The sequence below is a fragment of the Ambystoma mexicanum genome, chromosome 2q, assembly GCF_040938575.1.
Source record: "Ambystoma mexicanum isolate Mex_15411 chromosome 2q, UKY_AmexF1_1, whole genome shotgun sequence".
In the NCBI taxonomy this organism is placed as follows: Eukaryota; Metazoa; Chordata; class Amphibia; order Caudata; family Ambystomatidae; genus Ambystoma; species Ambystoma mexicanum.
Genome location: NC_090924.1, coordinates 1,419,163,202 through 1,419,186,963, shown reverse-complemented (window position 1 = coordinate 1,419,186,963; position 23,762 = coordinate 1,419,163,202). Strand labels below are relative to the sequence as shown.

General features: G+C 46.3%; 1 protein-coding gene across 2 annotated transcripts in view; it reads left to right on the top strand.

Annotated features, from left to right (window-relative positions):
- CHN2 (chimerin 2) overlaps positions 1 to 23,762 on the top strand; it is a 938,196-nt gene that overhangs the window by 351,580 nt on the left and 562,854 nt on the right. Inside the window, exons 4-5 of one of the 2 annotated variants that reach the window (XM_069648930.1) lie at positions 7,229 to 7,260; positions 22,360 to 22,473. In XM_069648930.1, coding sequence (XP_069505031.1) covers positions 7,229 to 7,260; positions 22,360 to 22,473 — 146 coding nt within the window. The remainder of the gene's footprint in view (positions 1 to 7,228; positions 7,261 to 22,359; positions 22,474 to 23,762) is intronic. The other variant, XM_069648929.1, reaches the window with a different exon arrangement.

The following is a 23,762-nucleotide window of genomic DNA, read 5'->3' as shown; positions in this document are numbered from 1 at the left end:
TGTGTCCCCTGTCCTAGTGCAGCCCCCCCTCCTTATAAAGCAGCAATGACCTCACCAATTTGACAATCTTTGGGGAAATACCCTGCAATAATCCCTGCCACTAGGATTGGACAGTTACCCTTCTCTCTCTTTCCCCCAAGTCAGGATTGGTTTAGGGGACTGGAGCAACATATGGCACATCCCATTTGTAATCACCCCTTTGTTCTCCTTTCAACTTTTTGGCAAAGACTAATTATGTATCACAACTTCATAATTGTACTAGCAACTACCATACTAAACATATTTTCTGATTTAGCTGATCATGGAGAATTAGATAAGCCAACCACCAAATCCGTATGATGTAGCAGGGCCATCTGGCACATTTCTGCAGTTTCCATATAAATCACAACAGTTATGAAGATGTAAGTTAATAAGCATATCCCTTATTTCATTTTCCACCCACTCACCAACTCTCACATTTAGAACATGTTCAGATCAGCCAGAAACCTAGTCTAACTGGCCATTACAGTTCCCAGAGTCACAGGTAGATGCATTTTCTATCCCCAGAATCGCCTAGAAATCACATAACAAATGGTAAAAAAATGAAATCAGTCCACATTATGGTTGCTGAAAAAAGGCCTAAATGATAATAGTTCTTTTAAATTAATTGTGAATGTTCATGTGGGACAAATGACAGTTTCTGGCTTCCGGCCATTTGGTTTCACTGGGTCAGCCTGTGGCCAGATGCTTTTTTATGGGTCTCTCTGAAGTTGGTAGTTTGCTCTTTGAAGTTGCAGCTCCCATTTTCACACGCATTAGTCGTGCTCCAGCCAAGGATGAATTTCCTTGAAGTCCCTGCTTTCGGAGCCTGCAGGTCTGGGAAACACTGGGCGTTCAACACCTTCAGCAGGACATTTTATTGCGGGGAGATGAGAAATCCAGTCTGGAAGTGGGAGATTTCCTTTGGGAAGTTTTGACCACAGCCAGAAACAGGGTCTGCATTGGGCTGACATTTTCCATGAAGAAAAAGTGGCTCTTCAAATGTCACTGGAGTTTGGTGAAACCCTCACATCATGTTTTATTTTCCTGCCATTTTTCTGTGAGCAGTGATATTTTTTTCCACTCTGCTTTTGAAAGCTGTTATTATTTGCACACACATGTGAAGGCCGGTTTGTTTTCAATGTTTAAAAATTTTGTTTTCCATGTGACAGGGATCTTTGATTCCTCCTTCTTTTGTAAATTAAAATACTGCTTGTCCATTGATAATGACAGATAGGCCCCTTTCCACATGGCTCTTTAACTTTACTTGAAAAACAAAAACGAATGCCAGGCCATTTTTGTTTCAGTGTTTAACATCTTTCTATTCTTGTGAAAGGGACTTCTGTTTGGGGCCTTCAAATGCACCCCACATAATACCCAGAGGTTCCTAAGCGCAGTCCCAGGGATCGTACCGCTGTTTACTTGCTCTACCCATACCTCCTCTCTACCACCTTAAAACTCGGACTAAATGCAGACACCACTGTTACCCACTTCTATTCGAGGGGTCTCCACTCACATCTGGACCTGTCTAGTCAGCCTGGCCAATAATCTGCCCAGGATCTTATGCAAGAGCCGAGTTTTCCAGGTTTGAAAGGCACTGAACATACATTTTGAGGGTAACGTGTTAATCCTGGCAGGCAAAAGATTCTTTTGGATGGATGGCAATTCTACTAAATTTACTAAAACTGTATTATGTTGGTCAGAGTTTGCCAAAATAGGGACAAGCTGCTGTTGCCAGGAGATTGCGTTTGTCTGACTCGTGTCAGCGGCTAAACCACGTGTTGCGACCTGCCTTTTCCCTCTCTTCTCTGCTCAGCATGTATGTGAGGTCATGCATGTCCGGAAGTGGAATGTCGTGGGAGTGTTCTCTGCTGGATGTTCTCTGAAGGACAGTTAATGGGAGGCAGGCTTGGAGAGAAAGAGGGAGGCCAATGGATTCGTCCCGATGTACCAGAGTCCTGTAACCTATAAAGGAATCTATGTAACCTGGAACTTAAGTCAAGTAGTTTCCTTTTGCACATGGGACTCTGAGTCTGTGAAGAAAGGCACTTTACAACACCACCCTTCATAAATTATGAGAACCACTTTGAAGGCCCCCCTTTCTCATCTCCTAAGGCACACCTTCCTCTGCTCATCCTCTCCTAAAATGTATCCCACTCGGCTCTTCCATAAATCCCCTTCTCCCATCTCAAGGAATCTTTTAAAAGCTGCCTGATCCAAGTAGCCCAAAATCCACAACTCCCGAGTACTTGCAGTCGGTCCACACCTTGAGTCAAGCCACGAACCCGGTCAATGGACCTCTGCAACAGAGTCATCAGTGCCTTGCATTGCTACTTCTAAAACTGGCTCTCCCACCCCACATGCCGCCATCTTCCCAGCATTCATGGTCACCTATTGACCATCCATTCCATTGCCATTCTCTTGTCCACACACCTCAGGGCACCAATGCCAGCAGTGCCTGACAATTTGCATCCTACACCGCGTAGCTACAGAGAGGGTACCATTGGCCATGTGTCCTCACGTATGTTCACACAATACACCCCGCCCACAACATATGCCACAGTAAACCCTGACTCTTTCTGCTCCTCCATGATAGTCCCTCGGCCACCATGCAGTCCTGCCCCAACTCCCTTATTAAAGCTCGACCTTCCACCACCACCACCGCCATGCAGCAGAGACTCATCCACCTGTTAAGTGAGGGTGGACCCGGAAGCGATCTGTGGAGGATCCACACCCGGTCACATAGCAGGGGCTTATTACCAAGAGAGAACCTGCCTATTTAAGTGTAAGTCCCATCTAGCGGGTAACTGCTAAATGCAGCACCCACCCTTGGTAAAATGAGTGCAGACTATACAAGAGATGTTAGCTCTCTAGAAAACCTGGGGCCTGTTTTGGGAACTCCGCAGTGTTGAGAACCTCAAGCGCTAGTGAGAGAACGAGAGTAAAAATGTGCAAGCCTCCAAGCGCAAACATGCTTCAACTTACGGGATGTTGCCAGCAAGCGGGGAGAGCACGAAAGTATTGGGGAGCATTCAACAACACTCAAGCTATAAGAATCCAAAATGGCAGCTGGCCTTCGTCATGACTTGGCCCACACATCAGAGGTTGGTGTGGATGCGGCATCTGTAGAGGTGAGAAAACCCACACAGGAAGTATTATCCATCCCAGTATCAAGACTGAAGAATGCACACACCTAAGATGGTGGAGAAAGGGAGGTCCCGGGCGGGCTGTCCCTTATATAAGGAGCCGTAGTCAGAAGAGTGTGCGAGTCAGAGGGACACTGAAGGTGAAGTTCAGGGGCATGCTGGAGGCAGAAGGACCTAGAGTGGAGAGGAGGAGGCTGTAAAAGGAGGCTAGAGTGGAGGGGAAAGGTCAGGTAGAGGTAATAATTCACGAGCAGGTGGTTATTCAGGAGGATTAGTCAACCAGTGGTGAAGAGGAGGCAAGTAAGCAGTCAGAGGGGATGGTAAAGAAAGAGAGGATCCCAAGAGGTGGAGCCAGCAGAAGGGTTTGGAGGTTGGAAAGGACCAGAATGCAGAGGTATATAAAGTGAAGGAGATGGAGGGTGACTTCGGGAGAAGGTAGGTGGATAAATATATGTTGGAGGGTGGAGAAATATCCACAGATCGGAAGACGGACATAAGGGGCCACCACGGAAGGCTCCGAAGAGACGGAGGAGAAAATCAGGCATGTCATATGACTGATAGAAAGAGGAGGCACGGGCATGTGGCGCAGCAAGGAGGAGTCAGCAGAAAGGTCTGTAGCAAGGGGTAGCTGTAGGAGGAGAAGAGCAATCAGAGAAGGTTCCATTATGTTCCAAACTGCACCAAATCCTCGAGAAGGAATTGTAGGGGGATGGTTCTATGTGATTTCCTCGAAAACAATTGGTTGAGGCAGAGATCGTGATTTTGTTTTTGTTTGGGACATTCCAATGCAAATGTAAGCGGGGGGAGAACCCCGCATACACCCCTCCCCACCCCACTTGTTTTATTTCCCAAACCCATCGGTTGCTTGCTCCGACAGTTGACAAACACACACTAGGCAAACAACCAGGTTTTGAGGGGTTTCCTGAATGGCCCAGGAGGGGCTGGGGTTCAGCGTCTACGCTGCATGGAACAAAACTCTGGCAAGAGCGAGCAGGACACAAGCCGGCTCTCAGAGGCTAAACGTATTAGAAACACGCCATGGTCAAGATCTGCAACCAATGTCCGATCGTCAGCACCAGCTCCACACATCAACACATCTATCATTACCGAAGAAGAGCCGGTGGAAAGCTTGTTCTCATTGTGTAGCTGTGCAGCAAGTGCCTGCTCTTGCTGGGGCCTACCAGAATACTGGGACCACACGCCCACCCCACTTCCCCCTTTTCTGGTCGCAGCATCCCATTGCACACAGGTGCAAGGTCCCCCTTCCTGGTGTTCGCCATACAGCGCCTAGGCCCCAAGTTCTGCTCCAGAGGCACGTGGCCATAGTTTAGGCAGATTCCAACAACTGTCTGCTTATAAACAAACATAAGAATCCAAACAGTGTGTTAACTCTCATATAAGTCATCACTGTGGCGCGCGCTGTCTCCTGATGACCTGAATGACTCATATCCTCACCCACTCAGTGTGACACCCACAAAGTAAGCGAGACTTCAGGTCAATGTCACACCTCAGCTCGTAGTAGATTCATAACTGACCTGTGTGTCATATTGAAGTCTCACAATGAATGGTTAACACGTTCGCATGGAGGTACCACTGATCATGTGTGTTTGTGCTTTTTCTGTGTTATTGCAGACTTGTCCCCTGAAGAGGCAATCGTCTTAGTCTGAAGAGCATTGGACATCCTTTTCCATTCATTGTTTCATGATTAAAACCAGCTTTTGATGAATAGATGTGTACTGGTAGTAGGCTTCTCATAATGTGAGACACAAGGAACTATTCAATCACTATACAACTAGTATGCAAGTCTATGCAACACTTAAGAGGTTGATGCTTAACTAGGCAAGGATGATTTCACAAGGGAGCCCCAGTGCCAGGTTCTCAGAATTGTAATTTAGCCACAGTCTGCGTGTATGGCATGCTGATGTGTGGCACATACACGAATGCAATCATGTGATACCTTTGAATCATTTTTCAATATAGGCGGTGCCCACTTGGCCAGGTTATCCATAGTTGAGTGACATCACTGTTATGCCTCTGCCATCTGCGAGGCTTAATCATTCTGCTTGGCTAAGGTGAGGGCAGTAACAAAAGCAAGATGACTTGACACCAGACACCAGACTTGAGTGAGTGAATGTATGTGTGAACACTTGAGGAAGTGAGTGAGTGCGGAAGTGAATTTGTGACTGAGCGAGAACTTGAATGTGCCAGCGAATGTTTGAGTGAGGTCAGGGTGACAATGAGTGAATTGATGCATACGTCACCCACCCCCTTCCCTCCTCTTTCCTCCTTCCACGTTACCCATCTCCCCCCATACCCGCAATCTTGGCCTACACTTTGACTCCAACATCTCCTTCTTACACCACATCTCCCTCACCTCCCGTGCCTGTCGCGTCCACTTCTTTAAAATCCGCAAAATCTGACCCTTGCTCACCTTTCATGCTACTAAACTCCTTATTTCCTCTCTTATCTTCTCTAGACTTTTCTATTGCTCTACTCTCCTCTTTGGTGTCCCTTCCTCACATCTAACCCCTCTTAAATCCATTTACCACTCTGCTATCCACTCTCTCTGCACTCTCTACCCTCATGACTCCATCTCCGCCTCACTAGGCTGGCTCTCCTTTCACTCCCAACTCAAATTTAACTTCCTCTGTCTCATCTTTAAATCTCTCTATGGTCTTGCTCCACCTTATCTTTCCTCCCTCCTGTCTTTCTATACTCCCTCTCGCCCACTTCGCTTTGCTGATCATTTTCTACTCACTGTTCCTCCTGCACCCTGTGCTCCATCCCGCTTCAGTTCCTTTCAACCTCTTGCTCCTTTTCGTTGGAATCGTTTACCTCCCTCTATCTGCTCCTCCACCACATACCCCTCCTTTTGATTCTCCCTAAAGTCCAACCTTCTTCAAACTCCAACCTAATACCTCTCTCCTTACCCTTTCACATCTACCTTACAGCATTATTTGCTTACTCTCTTCAATGTAAATTGTTCTTTATATTCTTATCGGTCATCTGATTCATGTTTTGTTATTTATACTCGTATTGTACTTTCTGTTGCTCATGTAAAGCGCCTTGGATTAAAGCGCTTTATACAATTTAATAAATACAAATACACTACGTGAGGGAATGTGTGAGTGAATGCATGAGTGAGAACATGAATGAATGCATAAATTAGGCAATGAGTGACAGAATAGATGAGTGAATGAGTAGGGGTTTGAGTGAGGGACTGGGTAATGGAATAACTAGAGGTGTGAAGGAATGAGTAAATGAATATGTAAGTAATATGAGTGAGGGAATAAATAAGTAATTAAGTGAGTGAGTGAATGTGTGAGGGAGTAAGTGAATGTGTGTCTCTAAATACTAGAATGAGGCAGTGGGTGAGGGAATGCATGAGTGAGGAAATTAAGAGATGAGTGAGAGAATAGGTAAGTGAATAAATGAGGGGATGCCTGAGTGAGGCATTGAATGGACCAGTGAGGGTATACATATATATGTGAAGCCGTAAGTAAGATGGGCGAGGGAATATGTGAGTAAATAATTGAATGAATGTGCCACCGAGTGTGAGAGTGTGGGAAAGAACAAGGGAGCCAGAGAGCAACTGTGTGAGTGAGTTAAGGGAGGACATTAGTGAATGAATGCATAATTGAAGAAATAAGTAATTGAATGCGTGAGTAAAATAAGTGAGAGAATAAGTGAGTGTATATGTGAGTGAGGAAATTGTGAGGTAATGAGTGTGTGTCAGTACATGTGTGAGTAATGGAATTCATGAATGCGTGGGAAAGTAAGTTAGGTGAGTGAGGGCTGCATTAGTGGTTGAATAACTTCACTGCTACGTGAATGAATGAATGAATGAATGAATGAATGAATGAATGAATGAATGAAGTATAGAATATATATAACACGTATAGGGTCGGAGCTCACCACCTCGAGGCTGTGCACGGTGACCCTGCATGTGTGAATATGTCTTGCAGCACTGAATCACACAGCTCGTCACTCCTGCCCACTTGCGCCACACCCTCTACCCTCTCCCATCCCAATCACTAACTTCTCGTTCTTTAATGTTTCTGCAGGTGGAGAATAGGCCGAAGTATTATGGAAGAGAGTAAGTATTAAGGCTGGTATTCTTCGCCTGGGCCACTTATTCTGCTGTACTGTGTCTAATAAACGATGTTCCTTTTGGCGCACTGTCAGGTCTGAGGTTTATGTTGCCCTTAGCACCAGAGCCTTTGTTAGAGGGACCCTACAACGTCCAATGTTTCCCCTCCTGAGCGTGTAGACTGCACGCGGCCATGGGTGCAATCAGACCTTTCTGCGAAAGGTGCACAATATTAATCGCTAAATGTGCTCCGGAATAGTGTATATTGAGAAAAAGCTAAACTGACTGAAGACTTGTCCAGGGCACCGCATAAGCTCGTGCTCACCCACCAAGTCACTATGGTCACCTGTAACGGGTTTTATGCAATGGCACACTCCAGTCAGAGACTTCTACAACTGACACTGAAGGTGGCGCCCAATAAACACGCCCTTTTATTTTCATTTGAACACTGGATTCTTGGTTTGAAGAGGCACCCAACCCGTCTCACACCCACCTTAACAAACACCCCGTGTCGCAGTGGACTATGAACCCAGGCCGGTGTGTAACAAAGAAATATTTATTTTTTTAATTCACAGAAAAATCAGAGCAGAATACATTTTAGGGCAGCAATCACCAGTGTGGTGACAATATAATGCACAATGTTATAATACAATTCATTCAACTTTCTGACATCAGCTACCTAAATTTTCAATGGAATGGGAAGCAATGTCACCTTTTATTCACAATGATAGATGGCACTTATGTTAGGCACTCCCCCTGCAGCACTTCCCCGAACACATGCTAACTAAATTCTGTGTGGATAGAAAGCAGTGGCAAGGAGTCAGCAAGAAGAGGGAAATATTAGTTTTTATATTCGACCCACCACTCCAGAATGGGAGGTCAAAGAATAAAATAAAATGAAAACCTTAAAATAGAGCAAAATAGCTTACGCGGCTGGCACTTGTAACTTGTCGATCAGTTTACACTTGCGGTAGGATAGATATGACAGAAATTCGGGTGGCTTTACTAAAGAGGCAAGGAATCTTACAAGCTACTGGGCAGTGAACTAAAGCAAGGTGCACAAAGGTGTGAACATCAATTTTGAGAAGAAAACAATGCAGCAAAAATTGCACGTGGCAGAATTGCAATTTCTTATTTTCACTTACTTTAAGCAAGCAAACAGCTAAGAAAATAGTTTAAACAATCATAATCGGAAATCGTTTTTTGGGATGGGAAACAAAAGGACACAGAACAGAGAGGATACTAATGGGAAGGGATGACTCTTATGGGATGATGTTATGGGTTTTTATGGGAAAAAGGCAAATTGGTTTTCAGAGAAAAGCTCAAGACATGGGCAAATTTGTTTTTTGATACAAAATGGCTAGTTTTACTGAGACTATATTTTGATGGCTATATTATTAAAGAGAGACACTGCACGCAAGAAGGTTAGTTTGCAATTTTAACCAGCTTGCGCCGCTCGCCTCATTATAGGGGAATTAATTAATTTGTTTTGAATAATACTAAGGATTTACACAAATACTTGAAAGAAATGGAAAAACAAGATGCTAACAAATAGGAACTAACACGGATTCTTCCAGAGAAAGGGTAAACGGAGAATACTAACAGCTTGGGAAATGACTAGGGTTTTTGTGGGGTTTATATGGGATTTGAACAAAATGCAAGGGAAAAAGAGCAGGATATGCAGTTTTAGGGTGCGGGGTGATGCGATACTTACAAATTACACTTGAGTTGGGTAATTTGAACAGCCAGCTGGGTCTCTGGACAGCGGGGCTTAGGATCTGATCACTGGGCAGTGGGTCAAAAGATCTGGTTACTGGGTTTCTGGGCTCTCCTGGTTGGGAACAGCTGGGCAAAGTCTGATCACTATGGACAGTGGGATGAATCAGCTGGACAAAAGGTCGGTCACTGGATTCTCCCTAAGGTGTCAGCTGCCTTTCCTCCTTTCTCACTGAATTATTGGGATGAATGTGGTTCTGGATAGGTGGTACTCCCTGGATCTAGGTCAGCTACCTTTGGACCTGGTTCTGTTGTCTTGGAATCTTGTAGGGTGAATTTTGAATGTTGAATCTCTCTGTGTCTCCCTGTCCACTACTTATATAGGCAAGGTGACATCACAGGAGTTTTACAATGTGGGCGGAATAACTCTGAACTTACCCCTCGCATGGGATAGGTCAGGCTACTGATGCCACACCCCCTTCTGAGCTGATTGCTTTAGGGGAAGTGGCCTCAGTTTATGAGTGTGTCATTTTATGACTCCCATTGTCTCACAAGCCTATTTTTCACCAAGATGAGTTTTGAAACAAAACTCCATATTTATAATAGTCACCATCATAAAACACATAGGTAGATCCCATATTTTACAAAGAATATGCTGGTTTGAATGCCAATTCTGAGCGATGTTGCATCGCCCTTCGGCACCATTTCGCCATTTTTTGGAAAAACATAATATTTACAATTCTGCAAATGGTTATTTATATGCATACTAGTATCCAGCATATTATCCCCATATTTTATGTCTGTGGCATTTATGCATCACTCAGAAATGCCTTTTTACTGCATTTCCAGTCCACCACATGCCAGGACACACATAGTCTTATTTTACTTGTCCAAAAATCACATAAAATACTGGCATAATATCGAATTTTTGCTGATTTAGGGTGCTGAAACAAATGTCATAATGTACAGTAGCTCTATCAAATCAATGGGGTGAATTTTTTCCAGATGTGTGCAGTCCTCTACCCCCCACAGCCAAATGTTCCTGCCAGGCTTGGCTTGCTCAAGGGTTTCCATGACTACCCTTTGAAGTCCTCCTGTGGATACTGGGCATGAATGGAGAGAAAATCCCACCTGCGAGGCAAAGCTCAGGGCTTCCCCCCATCCTTTGTCCTTGAGAGCAGTTCTGTTCATGGGTAGGTGCGACTCTGGCCTCTCTGCCAAACTGGTTTGACAGAAACCCCTGGGCCTAGCTGGGTTTATTTGTCTTTTGGGGAAAAAACAGCACAATATACATATTTTTGCAGCCCCTCTCCTCATATGTAAAATTGTGTTTCTTTGTGAGCCATGGTCTTATTTCAAATTTAATTTTACAAATGTCATTTTTCTGCTTTGCAAAAGCAGGTTTATATGTGTTCTTTTTCTCTCCTTTTACTGTCACAAAATGCGGTTTCTTTTGCATTAACTTTCTGAAAGGCTCTTCCAAGATCTGGTCAGTTTCTGGATGCAGAGATGTGCTGAAAATCATTTCTTGTTAACTGACACAATGTAAGAGAGAGCGTCTTTCCTTAGAAGTATTTTGCGTGTGTTGATTTATTTCAAAAAGTCAATCCAAGCCGTGCGGATTTAAAGCAACATTATTTTGCTTTTCATGAACTTTACCTGATGAAAACAATGCCGTTCAGTGAGGGAAGGGCTTATTTGATGGTATTAACATGCAATACACAGCAGGGCTCTGTTTAAATGGACAAAACGGTGTGATGTTGGAAATGAAAGGAGGCACCAGTGCAATGCAGTCTGGAATGTAAGACATTTTCTTGTGCAGCCTTGAGTTTGTAAAATGACAGAACAGCAGTGCAGAGCTATTCTGCATTTAAGTTATTCTCTCTGGATTCACATGAAGGAACACAACTGCAGCCATTCTTGGGGTGGTTCTGTTCAAATCTTGCCCCCCATGTGCTTAGCTGACAAAAACACAGCCGTTTTTGGGTGACTGCTGAAATGCAGTTTTTGTTGTAGGGGGTCTGCCTTCGGCCTTAAATCTACACCACACACCGTGCTATTGGTCTAAGCAGACAAGAGTAAACCCCAAAGACTGTTAGCTGCTGGGGAGCGCACAAGGCCACTGCAGTCAGTCTTAATGCAAATGGAGCAACCATTGGCAGAGCCAGTACCTTTGCCTTTGTGTAGGTGTTTGGTGGCATTCGCCATTTACCATCTGTTTCCATCATATACGTTGTCATTTGACTCGGCTACAACTGTTATGTGTCTGATTTCGCCATGCAAACTGAAGCTACTGTGTTCACATCAATGCCAGCTTTTGCAAACAAGTGTCAAGTACTTCCACCATTGCCAGACCGGTGGCTACCATTAAAAACTCAGGTGCCCACCCCATTTCCAAGGACTGCCATACAATGCTCTGGATCTCACATCATTGGCCAGGAATTTGAAAGCTGGGCTGGACTGGGTGGTGGGTGACAAGATGCCTTCACAAATGCAACACAGCCCTAGCACACTGTAAAGTCACACATTGCCCTCTCCATGCCACCTGGATCACTCCATGCTGTGGGCATAAAAGCACAACACAGTACTTTGCATGTGGCAGGACACACTGAGCATGGGATGTTTGGAATGCCAAATTCTTCCAGTAACAACCCCCACCTCCCCTCCTCTCACCCTTAATTATTTATTTTTATTTTTGCATTTGTAAAGCACCTAAACCCGAAAGCATCAGGGCGCTGTTAGTGAAACCAGTTGCACATGTAGCTTACAAGCAAGGGGCAAGATGCTATCCCCACAAGTATAGTGGGGACATGTGGCATTGGAACGCCATGTACATGACAACAGCTGGCAATGGGTTGCTTCCCCAAAAATCGGCCATCACCTGTGCACTGCATCAATGTATGTTTAGTGTAGAGTGTAGTCAGATAGTGTGCATGTCAGATGTGTAACGCTATCTGTAATGCAATCTAAGTTTGGAGACCCAGTGAGGCACTATCCAAGTGCAGCAAAATACAGACAGTGGCAAACCCAGGCCCACAAATGCAAGTGCAGTGAAATGCACACATTGGCAGGATTGATGTAGCAATCTAACATGGGAAACCCATGCCCGCAAAATGCAACTGTTGAAAAAATGCAAATACTGGCAGGGTTGGAGCAGCAATCTAACAGGGGAAACCCAGGCCCGCAAAATACAGGTGCAGCAAAATGCAATCAGTGGCAATATTGAAGCAGCAATTTAAAAGGCAAACCCAGGACCGCAAAACGCAAGAGTGGTGAAACACAGACAGAGGCAAGATTGAGCAAAGACGTCCCTTACCTGGAAGTAGTTTTACATGGATAGCGCGGCTTCCTGCAGGGCTGAGGCACCAGGGAGAACAGGCAAAGAGGGATGGTAGACAACCTACAAGGAGTGCCCTTTGCATATACCCTTTGCTGGCTCCCTGGGCAAGGTTGCCCTGAGAGTCTCTCTTAAGAGACTGAGTGTCCTGAGTCACGTGACCCTGAAGCTGCAACAATCTGATGGTAGGGGCCGGCAGAGCGAGCAATAGAGGAGGGCCGCAGGGTAATTAAAGCTGGGCCTGGAAAGCACCATGCAGAAGCATGTAGCAGAGGAGTGGTGTTAGGAGGGGGTGAAGAAAGCTGGACGGGTCTGAGGCCTGTTGCAAGTGCCCAAATCCACTTACTTGGATATTGCGTCCAGGAAGCGACTTACTTCATGCAGGATACAGTGAAAAAGGGATTCCCCAGCCTGCAGTCAGGTTTTCCTTCCTGGCTCACGTGATCCTGAAGCTGCACCAATCTGGTCGTAGGGGTGGGCAGAGGGACCAATAGAGAAGTGCCGGAGAGGAATGGAGGCTGGGCCTGGATCGAACAACGTGGAAGCATGTAGCAGAGGAGTGGGGCTAGGAGGGGTTGAAGAAAACTGGACGGATATGAGTGCCGTTGAAAGTGCCTGAATCCACTTACTTGGATGTTTTGTCCAGTAGGCAACTTCCTTCCCAAAGTATGGGGCAAAAACAAACAGAAAAATGAATCTCCGGGCTATTAGGAATTTCAGTGCCATACTGCATTGTATAGCTTGGAAATTGGACAATGGGGAGTGCAACCTCACAAAAAATAAATCTGTAATGTGTGGGTACACTTCCTCCAAACCCCAATAGAAATGGTGAGGTTAAACAAAAGATAGTATAGAACTGAAGGCTTGTTTATTCTCTTCCCCACTGAGTGTGGCATGATGTCAATTTTAGGAAAGGTGTTTCAGGTTGTGATCCAAAGGAGGGAGTTCATCATTGAAAATACCCCAACACGAGACAAGCTCCACAGGGAGGCCACCGATCCTAGGATCTCCCCAAAATATTGACTATTTCAGTACCCCATCAACACGAATCTCAGAGAAATTCCCCACCATAAAAATTATCAACTTTGAAACAACAGACTACACGAAGTAGCTCTGCCCCGGGAAACCAAATCTCGCTATCTAACCCCCTGATGTCTATCCCCATGAACCCCATAGAACTCCTGAGACCAAAAAACAGCGTTCGCCCCTAGAACAAATGAAATATCATAGTCCTCTGAGACAAAGCAAGCCACCACAAGCCGATAAACACAGCGAGGCACCCTCGACTGTATGTAGCCTCACATAGATCTATCCAGGAAACAATCGTCTAACGCTACAGCTTACCCGCTGTGATCAAAACCAACAAAAACTATCAACAACAGAGAACCTCCCAAGTAGGGAGCCTTCTACCAAAACAGCTTAAACACAACCAGATCTGCTGCAGAACTCTGACCCACAAGAGTCACAAAACACTGCAACCACAAACATGCCTGATACAAGAAGGGCAAAGAAACAAAAATGGAAATCAGAATGAGAAAAACAAATGAAACCACACCCCCTTCAAACAACAGGTACTACCGACCAGAATTTTCTAAACCTCAAAATCACAATCAGCTGCATCGAAACGAACTAAAGGTACAGACAAAGGCAAATACAAAGACATCATTCATCTCCTGCTACCTCTCCACCGATCCTACTACCCCAGAAAACAAGCAACCCACAACAAAGGACCCAATTAATACTAGAATGTACTCCACCAGACTGTCAAACCAGCCACCACAACACACAGAATCGGCAACCTTGAAAACAGCTTCCAAAAGACACATATAAATACTAGAGCTAAGCTACAATCCCTAACCATGGTCACTCCTTACATAACCAGAGATTCGAAAAAGGACCACACTACAATGAATCAGAACGGAGAAACCTATCACACAAGTTAATGGAACTACTCAACAACGGGATAATGTTTGAACTATGCACCCAGCAAAAAATATGTCCACCCAAGAGAGAGACGAAGAATCGATGGTCACCACCCCAACAGAAACGAGAGAAATGACACTTAACAAAGAAGAAGCAAACTCGCACAAACTATACTGCAGCCTACTCAATGTACGATCTATGGCAAAGCACAAAACAGAAATGTACGATTGCTTACACAAAGGCGGCACAGACACCCTTTTCCTCACAGAAACATGACTATCTGACAGCCACAAAGTAATTGCCCATGAAGCAATACCCGACAACTACAAACTAATTCACTCTAACAGAGAAAACAGAAGTGGAAGAGGAATTGCCCTAGTGCACAAAAATCACATCTACTCAACACCCCTTCCCTCAACCGATAAAGAAGACTGCAAATCACTCCTAGTCAATCTCAAGCCCAACAACCATTCCAACCTACTGTTCCACCTGATCTACAGACCATCCACCTACAAACACAACTTTGCAGCAAATCTTATTACATCAATAGCCAACCTCGCTACAAACCATGACAACATAATTTGTCCGGAGGACTTCAACATTTGGTTCGAAAGAGAAAATGAAACCACAAGAAAATCCCACACCACCCTACTGGAAAACCTTCACTTCAAACAAATAGCAAACGGTCCCACCCAAAGAGCTGGCCACACTTTAGATACAATCTTCTGCTCTTGGCCTCCCTACCACTGCCCCACCGGTAGCAATCACATGGAGCATCCATCATATGATCATGTTCATCGTCAAAAGCCTGAGCCGCATGATGCCCACAAACACAAACTTCCCAGCAACAAACACAAGAAACTGGGAAAGACTTGTCTTAGAAACACTAACAGATATATTGAAATCTACCAAACCAGACACCTCCCAGCTAATCAGAATGACACCTTACTCAGTGGAAGATAAGCTTCTCACCGGGATGACAGACGCGCTACATCAATTAGCACCCCTAAAACTCTTTAAACCCACTCCAAAGAAAATCACACAAAATAGTTCACAAAAGAACTGAGGACAATCAAAAAAATTATCTTTACACTGGAGAAAACACTACAACCAATTGGACAAAACCACAACAAATTTGAATATACAAAACAGCAGTCCTGAAAGCTAAAAAGCATAATACACTGCAAGAATCCAATTGGCAACAAACCCACAAAAAACATCAAGGAAATAAAAAACCCAATTTCTTGCAACAACTGCATTGCACCATCGAAAACCCTATCTGACAACATCACCACCAATCTAAGAGCAGAAATAGAAGCAATACCACAGACCGGCCGCAGTACCACAAACACCCCCCAGAAACCAGCACTCCATCAACCACCACAATACTCAATCAACGTGATTCTAAACGCGAAGAAAGTTTTGACAAACTAATAAAAGGCACCAACATGGCAGGATCTCCCAGTGGCCCATGCCCACCGGGTACCTACAAAAAACTTCTCAACCACAAAACACCAGCCTGATTCATTTATTTATCGATTTATAATTCCCTGAAAGCCTGCGGGCATCGGGGCACAACAAAAACACGAGCAGACAACAAAATGAAGGGACAATACACTTATACTTCCAACTACTAAGAAATCTGTCCCTAACCACAGGAATAGTACCAGAATCATTCAAATCAGCATACAACAAACACCTTTGTGACGAATCTTTAGATATCAGCACTTCTCCCAGAGGGGGTGCACCTTCTCATGAAGCCAGAGAGATGAGTCCGCAACCTGATAGTCCCCCTAGGGGTGGGACTCAGTGGGAGGATCTCATGAGGAAAGACTGCCCCTCTAGGGACAAGGATGACCATCTAAGGGAAATGCTGTATAGTACACCCAACACCCCCCACACCTCCACACTCTGCAAAACCCAATTACATATCTAACCAACCCATGTACATGTGTAGGGCCATTGACTTGACTTCTATTGAGATGAGGGTGAGCCTGGACTACCCAAAGGAGGATAGTAAAAGAAGTACTGGCACAGAGCCATAAAGATAATCAACCATAGAACTACTGCAACAAGGAAGCCCTCAGAAGTAATGACGAGCCACAGCAAGAACCAGAATGAGCATTCTAGTCATTTGTGTTCAGTCATAATAAAAATCAATGAAGGACTACACGAGAGAGAGTCACAGGCAACTGTGAGTGCCTGCAGCGGGGCAGCTTCCAAGTCGAGGGAGATTCTTCAAACCTGCACTGAAATGCTGAGGAAGTGAACCTCTTGGAACACTGGTGATTAGCAATATTCGCTGGGGATAGCAGTGGCAAGAACAAAGCCCAGCACAGGGCTCCATCCAACCAGGAAATTCAAAGGAAAGAGAAACGCTGCCCTAAAGATGAAAACCGTTTTACAACAAAAGAGATGGGCGGGCAACAAAAGTCCCTCACCCGATGGTGTTGAACTGACAAGAGGAGATGCAGGAGACTGGGAGACGTGGAGCAGACCTCTGTTAGGTGGACACTGCTACGAACACAAGAGCAATACCGCTGCACCAAGGAATGCAAGAGAGACTTGCAGAACAGGAGAAGAAAATGGGAAGAGAAGCCAATGCCCAGGAAGTACCAGAGGAGAGACCCATCACAACCCAAGGTAACAGGTGTACTGTGAGAACCGGTAAGGGTATGAAGACTCCACAAGGATTAATGGGACCCTCATCAAATGAGACTAAACATGAGAAAGGTCAGGGGAAGGGAGAGATTCCCCCTACTGTTGTGAACTGTGAAAGAAAGCCTGAGAAAGGCCAGGGGAAGAGAGACATACGTCTTGGTGCAGTGAAATGTAAGGTAAAGCCTGACGAAGGCCAGGGGCAGGAAGTCATTCCCCCTGGGATACAAAATATGGAACCATCTGCCACAGAGTATTAGAGGATCTGCAACCCTTTTTATTTTGTGAAGTACTAGAACCAGGAGAAGGAAGTAATTCCCAAAGGGATCAAGTCTCTTTCTGCCTCACTTCAACATCTTCATGATCCCCCCTAGAGAAACTCATTCAAGCCCATGGACGGAAAACCTACAATTACGCAGATGACACCCAACTCATCTTCAAGATAACTTCTGACCGAGACCATGATGATAACAGCCTCAATAAATTCCTCACCGACATAAACACCTGGATGACAAATAACAATTTCAAGCTAAATCCAACCAAGATGAAAATAATGATCTCTTCACTGGAAGACAATGCAGCAGAGGCATACCTGACCATGCCGCCGAGCATGGGAACCCAACCAGAGACATCAACAGTGAAAATAAATCTGGGAATCCTCATGCACAACAGCCTCTCTTTGGCACCACAAGTCAACACCAGAGCAAACAATGTTTATACCACCTGTGATTACTAAGAGGGATCCTCCCTTACCTTTACGGCACAAAACCCTTGCGATTATCTCCTTGGTATTATCAAGAAAAGAATACGCTAACAGTCTCAACAAAAAGGGGTCAGCGCACAAAGTTGTGGTATTCTCAAAGTTTGACATTTTATTAAACAAAAATGGTTGTAAAAACACCTTTTTAACCCAATTCTAAAGAGGAATTTCTCTCGCTAGAAGACTGAAACTAAAAGGTATGTCTGTGTCAAGTAGACAGTAACTTAAAAGCCGTCCTTGAGTCCAAAACAATCTAGGCTGACCCTCACACTAGAAACAAAAACAACAAACGGTGCAATGAAATGTCTTTGGCCTTATATTAGCAAAATGTGTTCAGAATCAAAAATATAAGGATGACTTCAACAAAAATGGGTTCCAAGGGAAGACCCTTGAATCCAGCCAGTGGTTCCCTTCCTCTGGATATGTAGGTAGGATGGTGAAGGTCTATCTTTATCCAACAGTTCCTTTTGTGCCTTTGTACTAGACTCACAAAGTTCTTGGTCAAACAATGCATTCCATAACAGTCTATCTTTAGGTCTTTGTGGATCTTTTGCGCATTGCCTTGTATACTTCCCTGCCAGGAATCCTTCTATGGGGTTTTTTAGATCCCCAGGTGTACTCCTCTGCCAGGTCTCTTCCCACAATGTAAAAATCATTATGCAACTTCAGGTGACTGGTGTACCTGCCTGCCAGGACTTCTTTCATGGGCTTCTCAGATCCACTGGTATACTCCCTGCCAGGTTTCTTCCCCTCAATGCCAGCTGTCTGGTGTATTTGCCCTTCGGGACTTCTTATGGGTTTCACTGTTGTTTTCACTATACCACAGTAGCATATATCCTGAAGTGCTCAGTATATTTGCCTATGGTCACACTTGTTTTAGCATTCCCCCACATTGCATCCCATGCAATTGTAATTTCTTGGGGTTTGTTTCTGCACTTCATCTTGTCAGCATTCACATTTTGTTTTTATGGGGTTTGGAATTGTTATTTGAGTTTTGTCTGCATTCAAACCACTTTTGAGTATTGTTCGTGATAGCAATCTCATATCATTCAGTCATTCGGTTGCATGCCTTTTGGTACGCCCCGGGGTCCACAATGACTTTGTTATGACTCACAAGTCAGTCACATCGTCTCCGACTCTTGGCGTGCCTCTGCAATGAAGCATCCTCACTGGGTCGGCTTCTTATAGGATGCAGACATTCCCCCAGTATTTCCTGCAGCTCCTCAGTCAATCGCCTTCTTTCCTCCATGGCCTGGACAGGAGAACGCTGCCTCTCGTCACAACCGTACCTCTAAGAGCTCTGCTGCAGCCCCACAGTCCTTCAGGTGTGCCTGCAATGACTCTCCTCTTTTTTCACCATTATGGTATGTGTGTCGCGCATTCGTGACCCACTGCACGTATTTGGAGGTCTTCTTTTGCATAGCTTTCTCCTGCACGGTCCTCTCCTGCACTACCGGTGCCATTTTTAAATGTTCCACACATTTTAGGTCCACTAAAACAACTAGCCTGCACGTTAGGCTTCAGGCCCCTCTTGATTTGCTCTCCCGTCACAGTACATAAACATTTATGGGAGTTGAAGTCCCTAGATATTATTGGATTTCTTGGATGTTGTTTTTCAAAAGTGACACATAAAGAAACATCGAAAACAGAAGATGATATGTATAAGTCATACATGGGTGCTTGACTAAAGTGATATAGAGGAAAGGTTTTCTGACTTTCATTAGATGGTGGAACTGTTAGGTGACAACAAACCATTAAAGACGTAGGTATAATAGGGTCTTCCTTAAGGAAAAGGGGCAATATTGCATCTCATCCGATGGAGTTACCATCTCCCACAGTAGTTGTCTCCTCCCATGTGATCCTCGCTCATATAACCATCCACAGGGTAAGGATCAGGTAGCGGCTGCCGTCCGCTGGCCACATCATCCTCCCTCATGTAGCCCCCCACAGGGTCAGGATCAGGTAGCGGCTGCCGTCCGCTGGCCACATCATCCTCCCTCAAGTAGCCACCCACAGGGTCAGGATCAGGTAGCGGCTGCCGTCCCCTGGCCACATCATCCTCCCTCATGTAGCCACCCACAGGGTCAGGATCAGGTAGCGGCTGCCGTCCCCTGGCCACATCATCCTCCCTCAAGTAGCCACCCACAGGGTCAGGATCAGGTAGAGGCTGCCGACCCCTGGCCACATCATCCTCCCTCATGTAGCCACCCACAGGGTCAGGATCAGGTAGCGGCTGCCGTCCCCTGGCCACATGATCCTCCCTCATGTAGCCACCCACAGGGCCAGGATCAGGTAGCGGCTGCCGTCCTCGGCCACATCATCCTCCCTCATGTAGCCACCCACAGGGTCAGGATCAGGTAGCGGCTGCCGTCCCCTGGCAACATCATCCTCCCTCAAGTAGCCACCCACAGGGTCAGGATCAGGTAGAGGCTGCCGTCCCCTGGCCACATCATCCTCCCTCAAGTAGCCACCCACAGGGTCAGGATCAGGTAGAGGCTGCCGTCCCCTGGCCACATCATCCTCCCTCATGTAGCCACCCACAGGGTCAGGATCAGGTAGCGGCTGCCGTCCCCTGGCCACATGATCCTCCCTCATGTAGCCACCCACAGGGCCAGGATCAGGTAGCGGCTGCCGTCCTCTGCCACATCATCCTCCCTCATGTAGCCACCCACAGGGTCAGGATCAGGTAGCGGCTGCCGTCCGCTGGCCACATCATCCTCCCTCATGCAACCACCCACAGGGTCAGGATCAGGTAGCGGCTGCCGTCCCCTGGCCACATCATCCTCCCTCATGCAGCCTCCCACAGGGTCAGGATCAGGTAGCGGCTGCCGTCCCCTGGCCACATCATCCTCCCTCATGCAGCCACCCACAGGGTCAGGATCAGGTAGCGGCTGCCGTCCCCTGGCCACATGATCCTCCCTCATGTAGCCACCCACAGGGCCAGGATCAGGTAGCGGCTGCCGTCCTCTGCCACATCATCCTCCCTCATGTTGCCACCCACAGGGTCAGGATCAGGTAGCGGCTGCCGTCCGCTGGCCACATCATCCTCCCTCATGCAGCCACCCACAGGGTCAGGATCAGGTAGCGGCTGCCGTCCCCTGGCCACATCATCCTCCCTCATGCAGCCACCCACAGGGTCAGGATCAGGTAGCAGCTGTCGTCCTCTGGCCACATGGGAGGAGGTCACTGCTGGGAAATCAGTGATGACTCCACTGGTTTCATCACACTAGCTTGGAATGCCAGAATGCCTTAAAAAAAACTGACAATGCATCCAAAATACCACAGCAAGACCAGTCCTGAGACTGAATAGAAGAGACCACATCACGCCAGCCCTGAGAAGTCTGCACTGGCTACCAGTAAAGAAATGCATCAACTTCAAAGCCCTCTGCAGTACCCACAAATCACTACATGGACAAGGAGCACATTCCTTCGAGCTAAAATCTCCCGTTACCAACCAGGAAGAAACTTAAGATGGTAACAACCTCCAAATAGAAACAAGACACTACACAAACTGGAAATTCAGAGGAACTGCCTGAAGTGCACAGCAGCACCACGACGGGCAGCCAGCAGAGCACAAAACTACCATGCAGCCAAATACCAGTCACCACAGAGCATTGCCACTGCAAAGCCTAATACAGCATTAATGCCCAGCCACAGTACCTGAAGTGCACAGCAGCACCACGACTGGCAGCCAGCAGGGCACAACACTACCATGCAGTCAAATACCAGTCACCAAATAGCATTGCCACTAAGTCAGTCACCAAATAGCATTGCCACTAAGTCGGCCCTTGCAACAGAGAAGCGCTGAGGTCATCAGGCCTGTTCAGCCGTGTGCAGAACTCCAGTCAGGCACTGGGGTCAGAGCACACAGCATTACCATCACACTCTGCAGCATGTCACACAATGCACTGCCATGGAAACAGAAGGTCAGCAACACACAACTGCCCTCGATCTCAGACACCAAGGCGACAGTAGGGTCCTTTTCTCTACACTGAGGGTCCTCATGCTGGAAGGGGCTGGCACAGTGGCGTTGCCAGGAATCAAATATAGGTGGGGCACAGAGTGGGCCACATACAAATGTAGGTGGGCCACAGACAAAAGCAGGGGGGTGCCTATAAAAGGGCAGTGTATGAAGTCAGAAGCACTCCTGCAGAGAATCTTTAGTGCACACCAATTATCACACCCCACTGCACCTCACCCCCCTTCCCATCAGAATGTAGACACTAAACGAGTAAGTCAGTAATGACCCATCATTAGCGGTTTTGCATGCCACATTCTGATTGGAGAGGCTGCCGTTGGCTGCAGGGGAACTTAACAGCTCTTCATTGTTGTGTGGCAGCATTGATTGCGGCCCTGTGTGTGTGCTGTGCTGACAGGCACATCACTGCAGACAGTGCAGAGAAGGTAGCCAAGCTGAGGTAGGGGAAGCACAAAGGGGGGGCCTGGTCACATGAAACCTCTCCAGCGATGCCACTGGGCCGCATGCACCCATGCTCTGTCTGGGGGTGGGAGGAAGGGGGCGCAAAGCTCTTAGTATAGGTAAGTATAGTGACTGCTTTTAATAGAAAACACAAACAGATATGGCACCTGTTTACTCAAGGGATATCCGGCAACAATTGTTTTACTCAATGGGGTGGGTCAGCGGGAAAGTGGGCGCAGCATTAAAATGTTTGAATACCACTGGCCTAAGCTGTGTCTTTTCTTCTGCCAGGTTCCATGGCATCATTTCCCGGGATGAAGTGGACGAGCTCCTTGCCAGCGTGGAGGGTACCTACCTCATCAGAGAAAGCCAGCGCCAGCCTGGTTGCTACACACTGGCACTCAGGTATGCACTTGTGCCGTGCTTTCTGGAACGGATGCGGCTTTATTCCAAATCAAAATGAAACAATTGCGCCAGTGCTTCTTAACCACTACGAATTTCACCCACTAGCTCCTGTTCTGTTGATTTTTAGCCTGTCTGTGTTACTACAGGAGAAGGGAAACAGACATATGTTATGTGATTTTTGTATAGTGTCTAACTGCCGCTATCCTGGACTTAAAGCTCTTCAGGTTGTCTGTACATTGCTTTGAAGGGGAAGGACATAACATAATGCATTTCCTGCTGCACGCGAATGGCACTTTTTGGCAGCCATGACTAGTGGTGTAACATTATTTTGAATGGATTATGTCCTCCCACGTATTCCTCATCTTTGATACCCAAATCTGCTTGCAGCTTGCTTTGGATTTTTTTTTCATAGAGTCGGTCACAGTTCAGTGTCGAGTCGTGGCCCGCTATGGCCTTCGTCCTGTCTTCGGCTGTGACTTGACAGTGGTATAAGTAGCACATGCGGCAAGCGTTGCCTGAGTTCCGTTTTTCCGCATGCCAGCGAGCTTTGGGAGCAATATCGCCTCAGTGAATTTTCTTCTGCATACTTCTTCTTCGACAATGTCTTCGACAACAAAGACAGGTTTGCACCAAGTCTGTTTGTGGTGCCTGGCCGTAAACCACAAAGTCGATGACTGCAGGTCTTTACGGTCAATAAAGATCAAGGCCTTGCAAGAGAGGAAGGGGAAACTCGAATTAAGTAGGCCCTCTCCTAAATCCCCCTCCATTACCCCTTCCAAAAGAAAATGTTCCGATGACTCCAGACACCAGAAGCCCTCAAGATTGAGGTCTCGACGCTCGTCGTCCTCGTCCCACAAAAAAGACAAGTAGCAACACCACAAATCTTCATCATCTTCTTCCTCCTCTCATGACAGGAGGTTTTCCTTCCCACGTAAGTCATCGACTCTCGAAGAATACGAGCAATTATTTTTAAAGATGTTAGATATTTTAAGGGCACGGCTACTCCAAGTGTCCTTCTGAAGGAGTCAAGAAGTCTTTCCCTCCCTCCACGTCTCTCAACACCAGCATGGTCCCTGATGTTCTGCCTTCTCACCTGCCCATGAGCCCAGAAAGAGAGGCTCCTCGGCATAAGTCAAAGGACTCTTCCTCAATACGTAGAGTCAAGTACTCGATGCAGCCCGTGGCCTCAACACCTTCGACGCCTGCTGCGCCATTGATGCCTCCTGTCGAGCCATTGAAGATGGGTAGACCCTTGCCAAGACCAGAATTCTTGAGGTCCATAGGTTAAA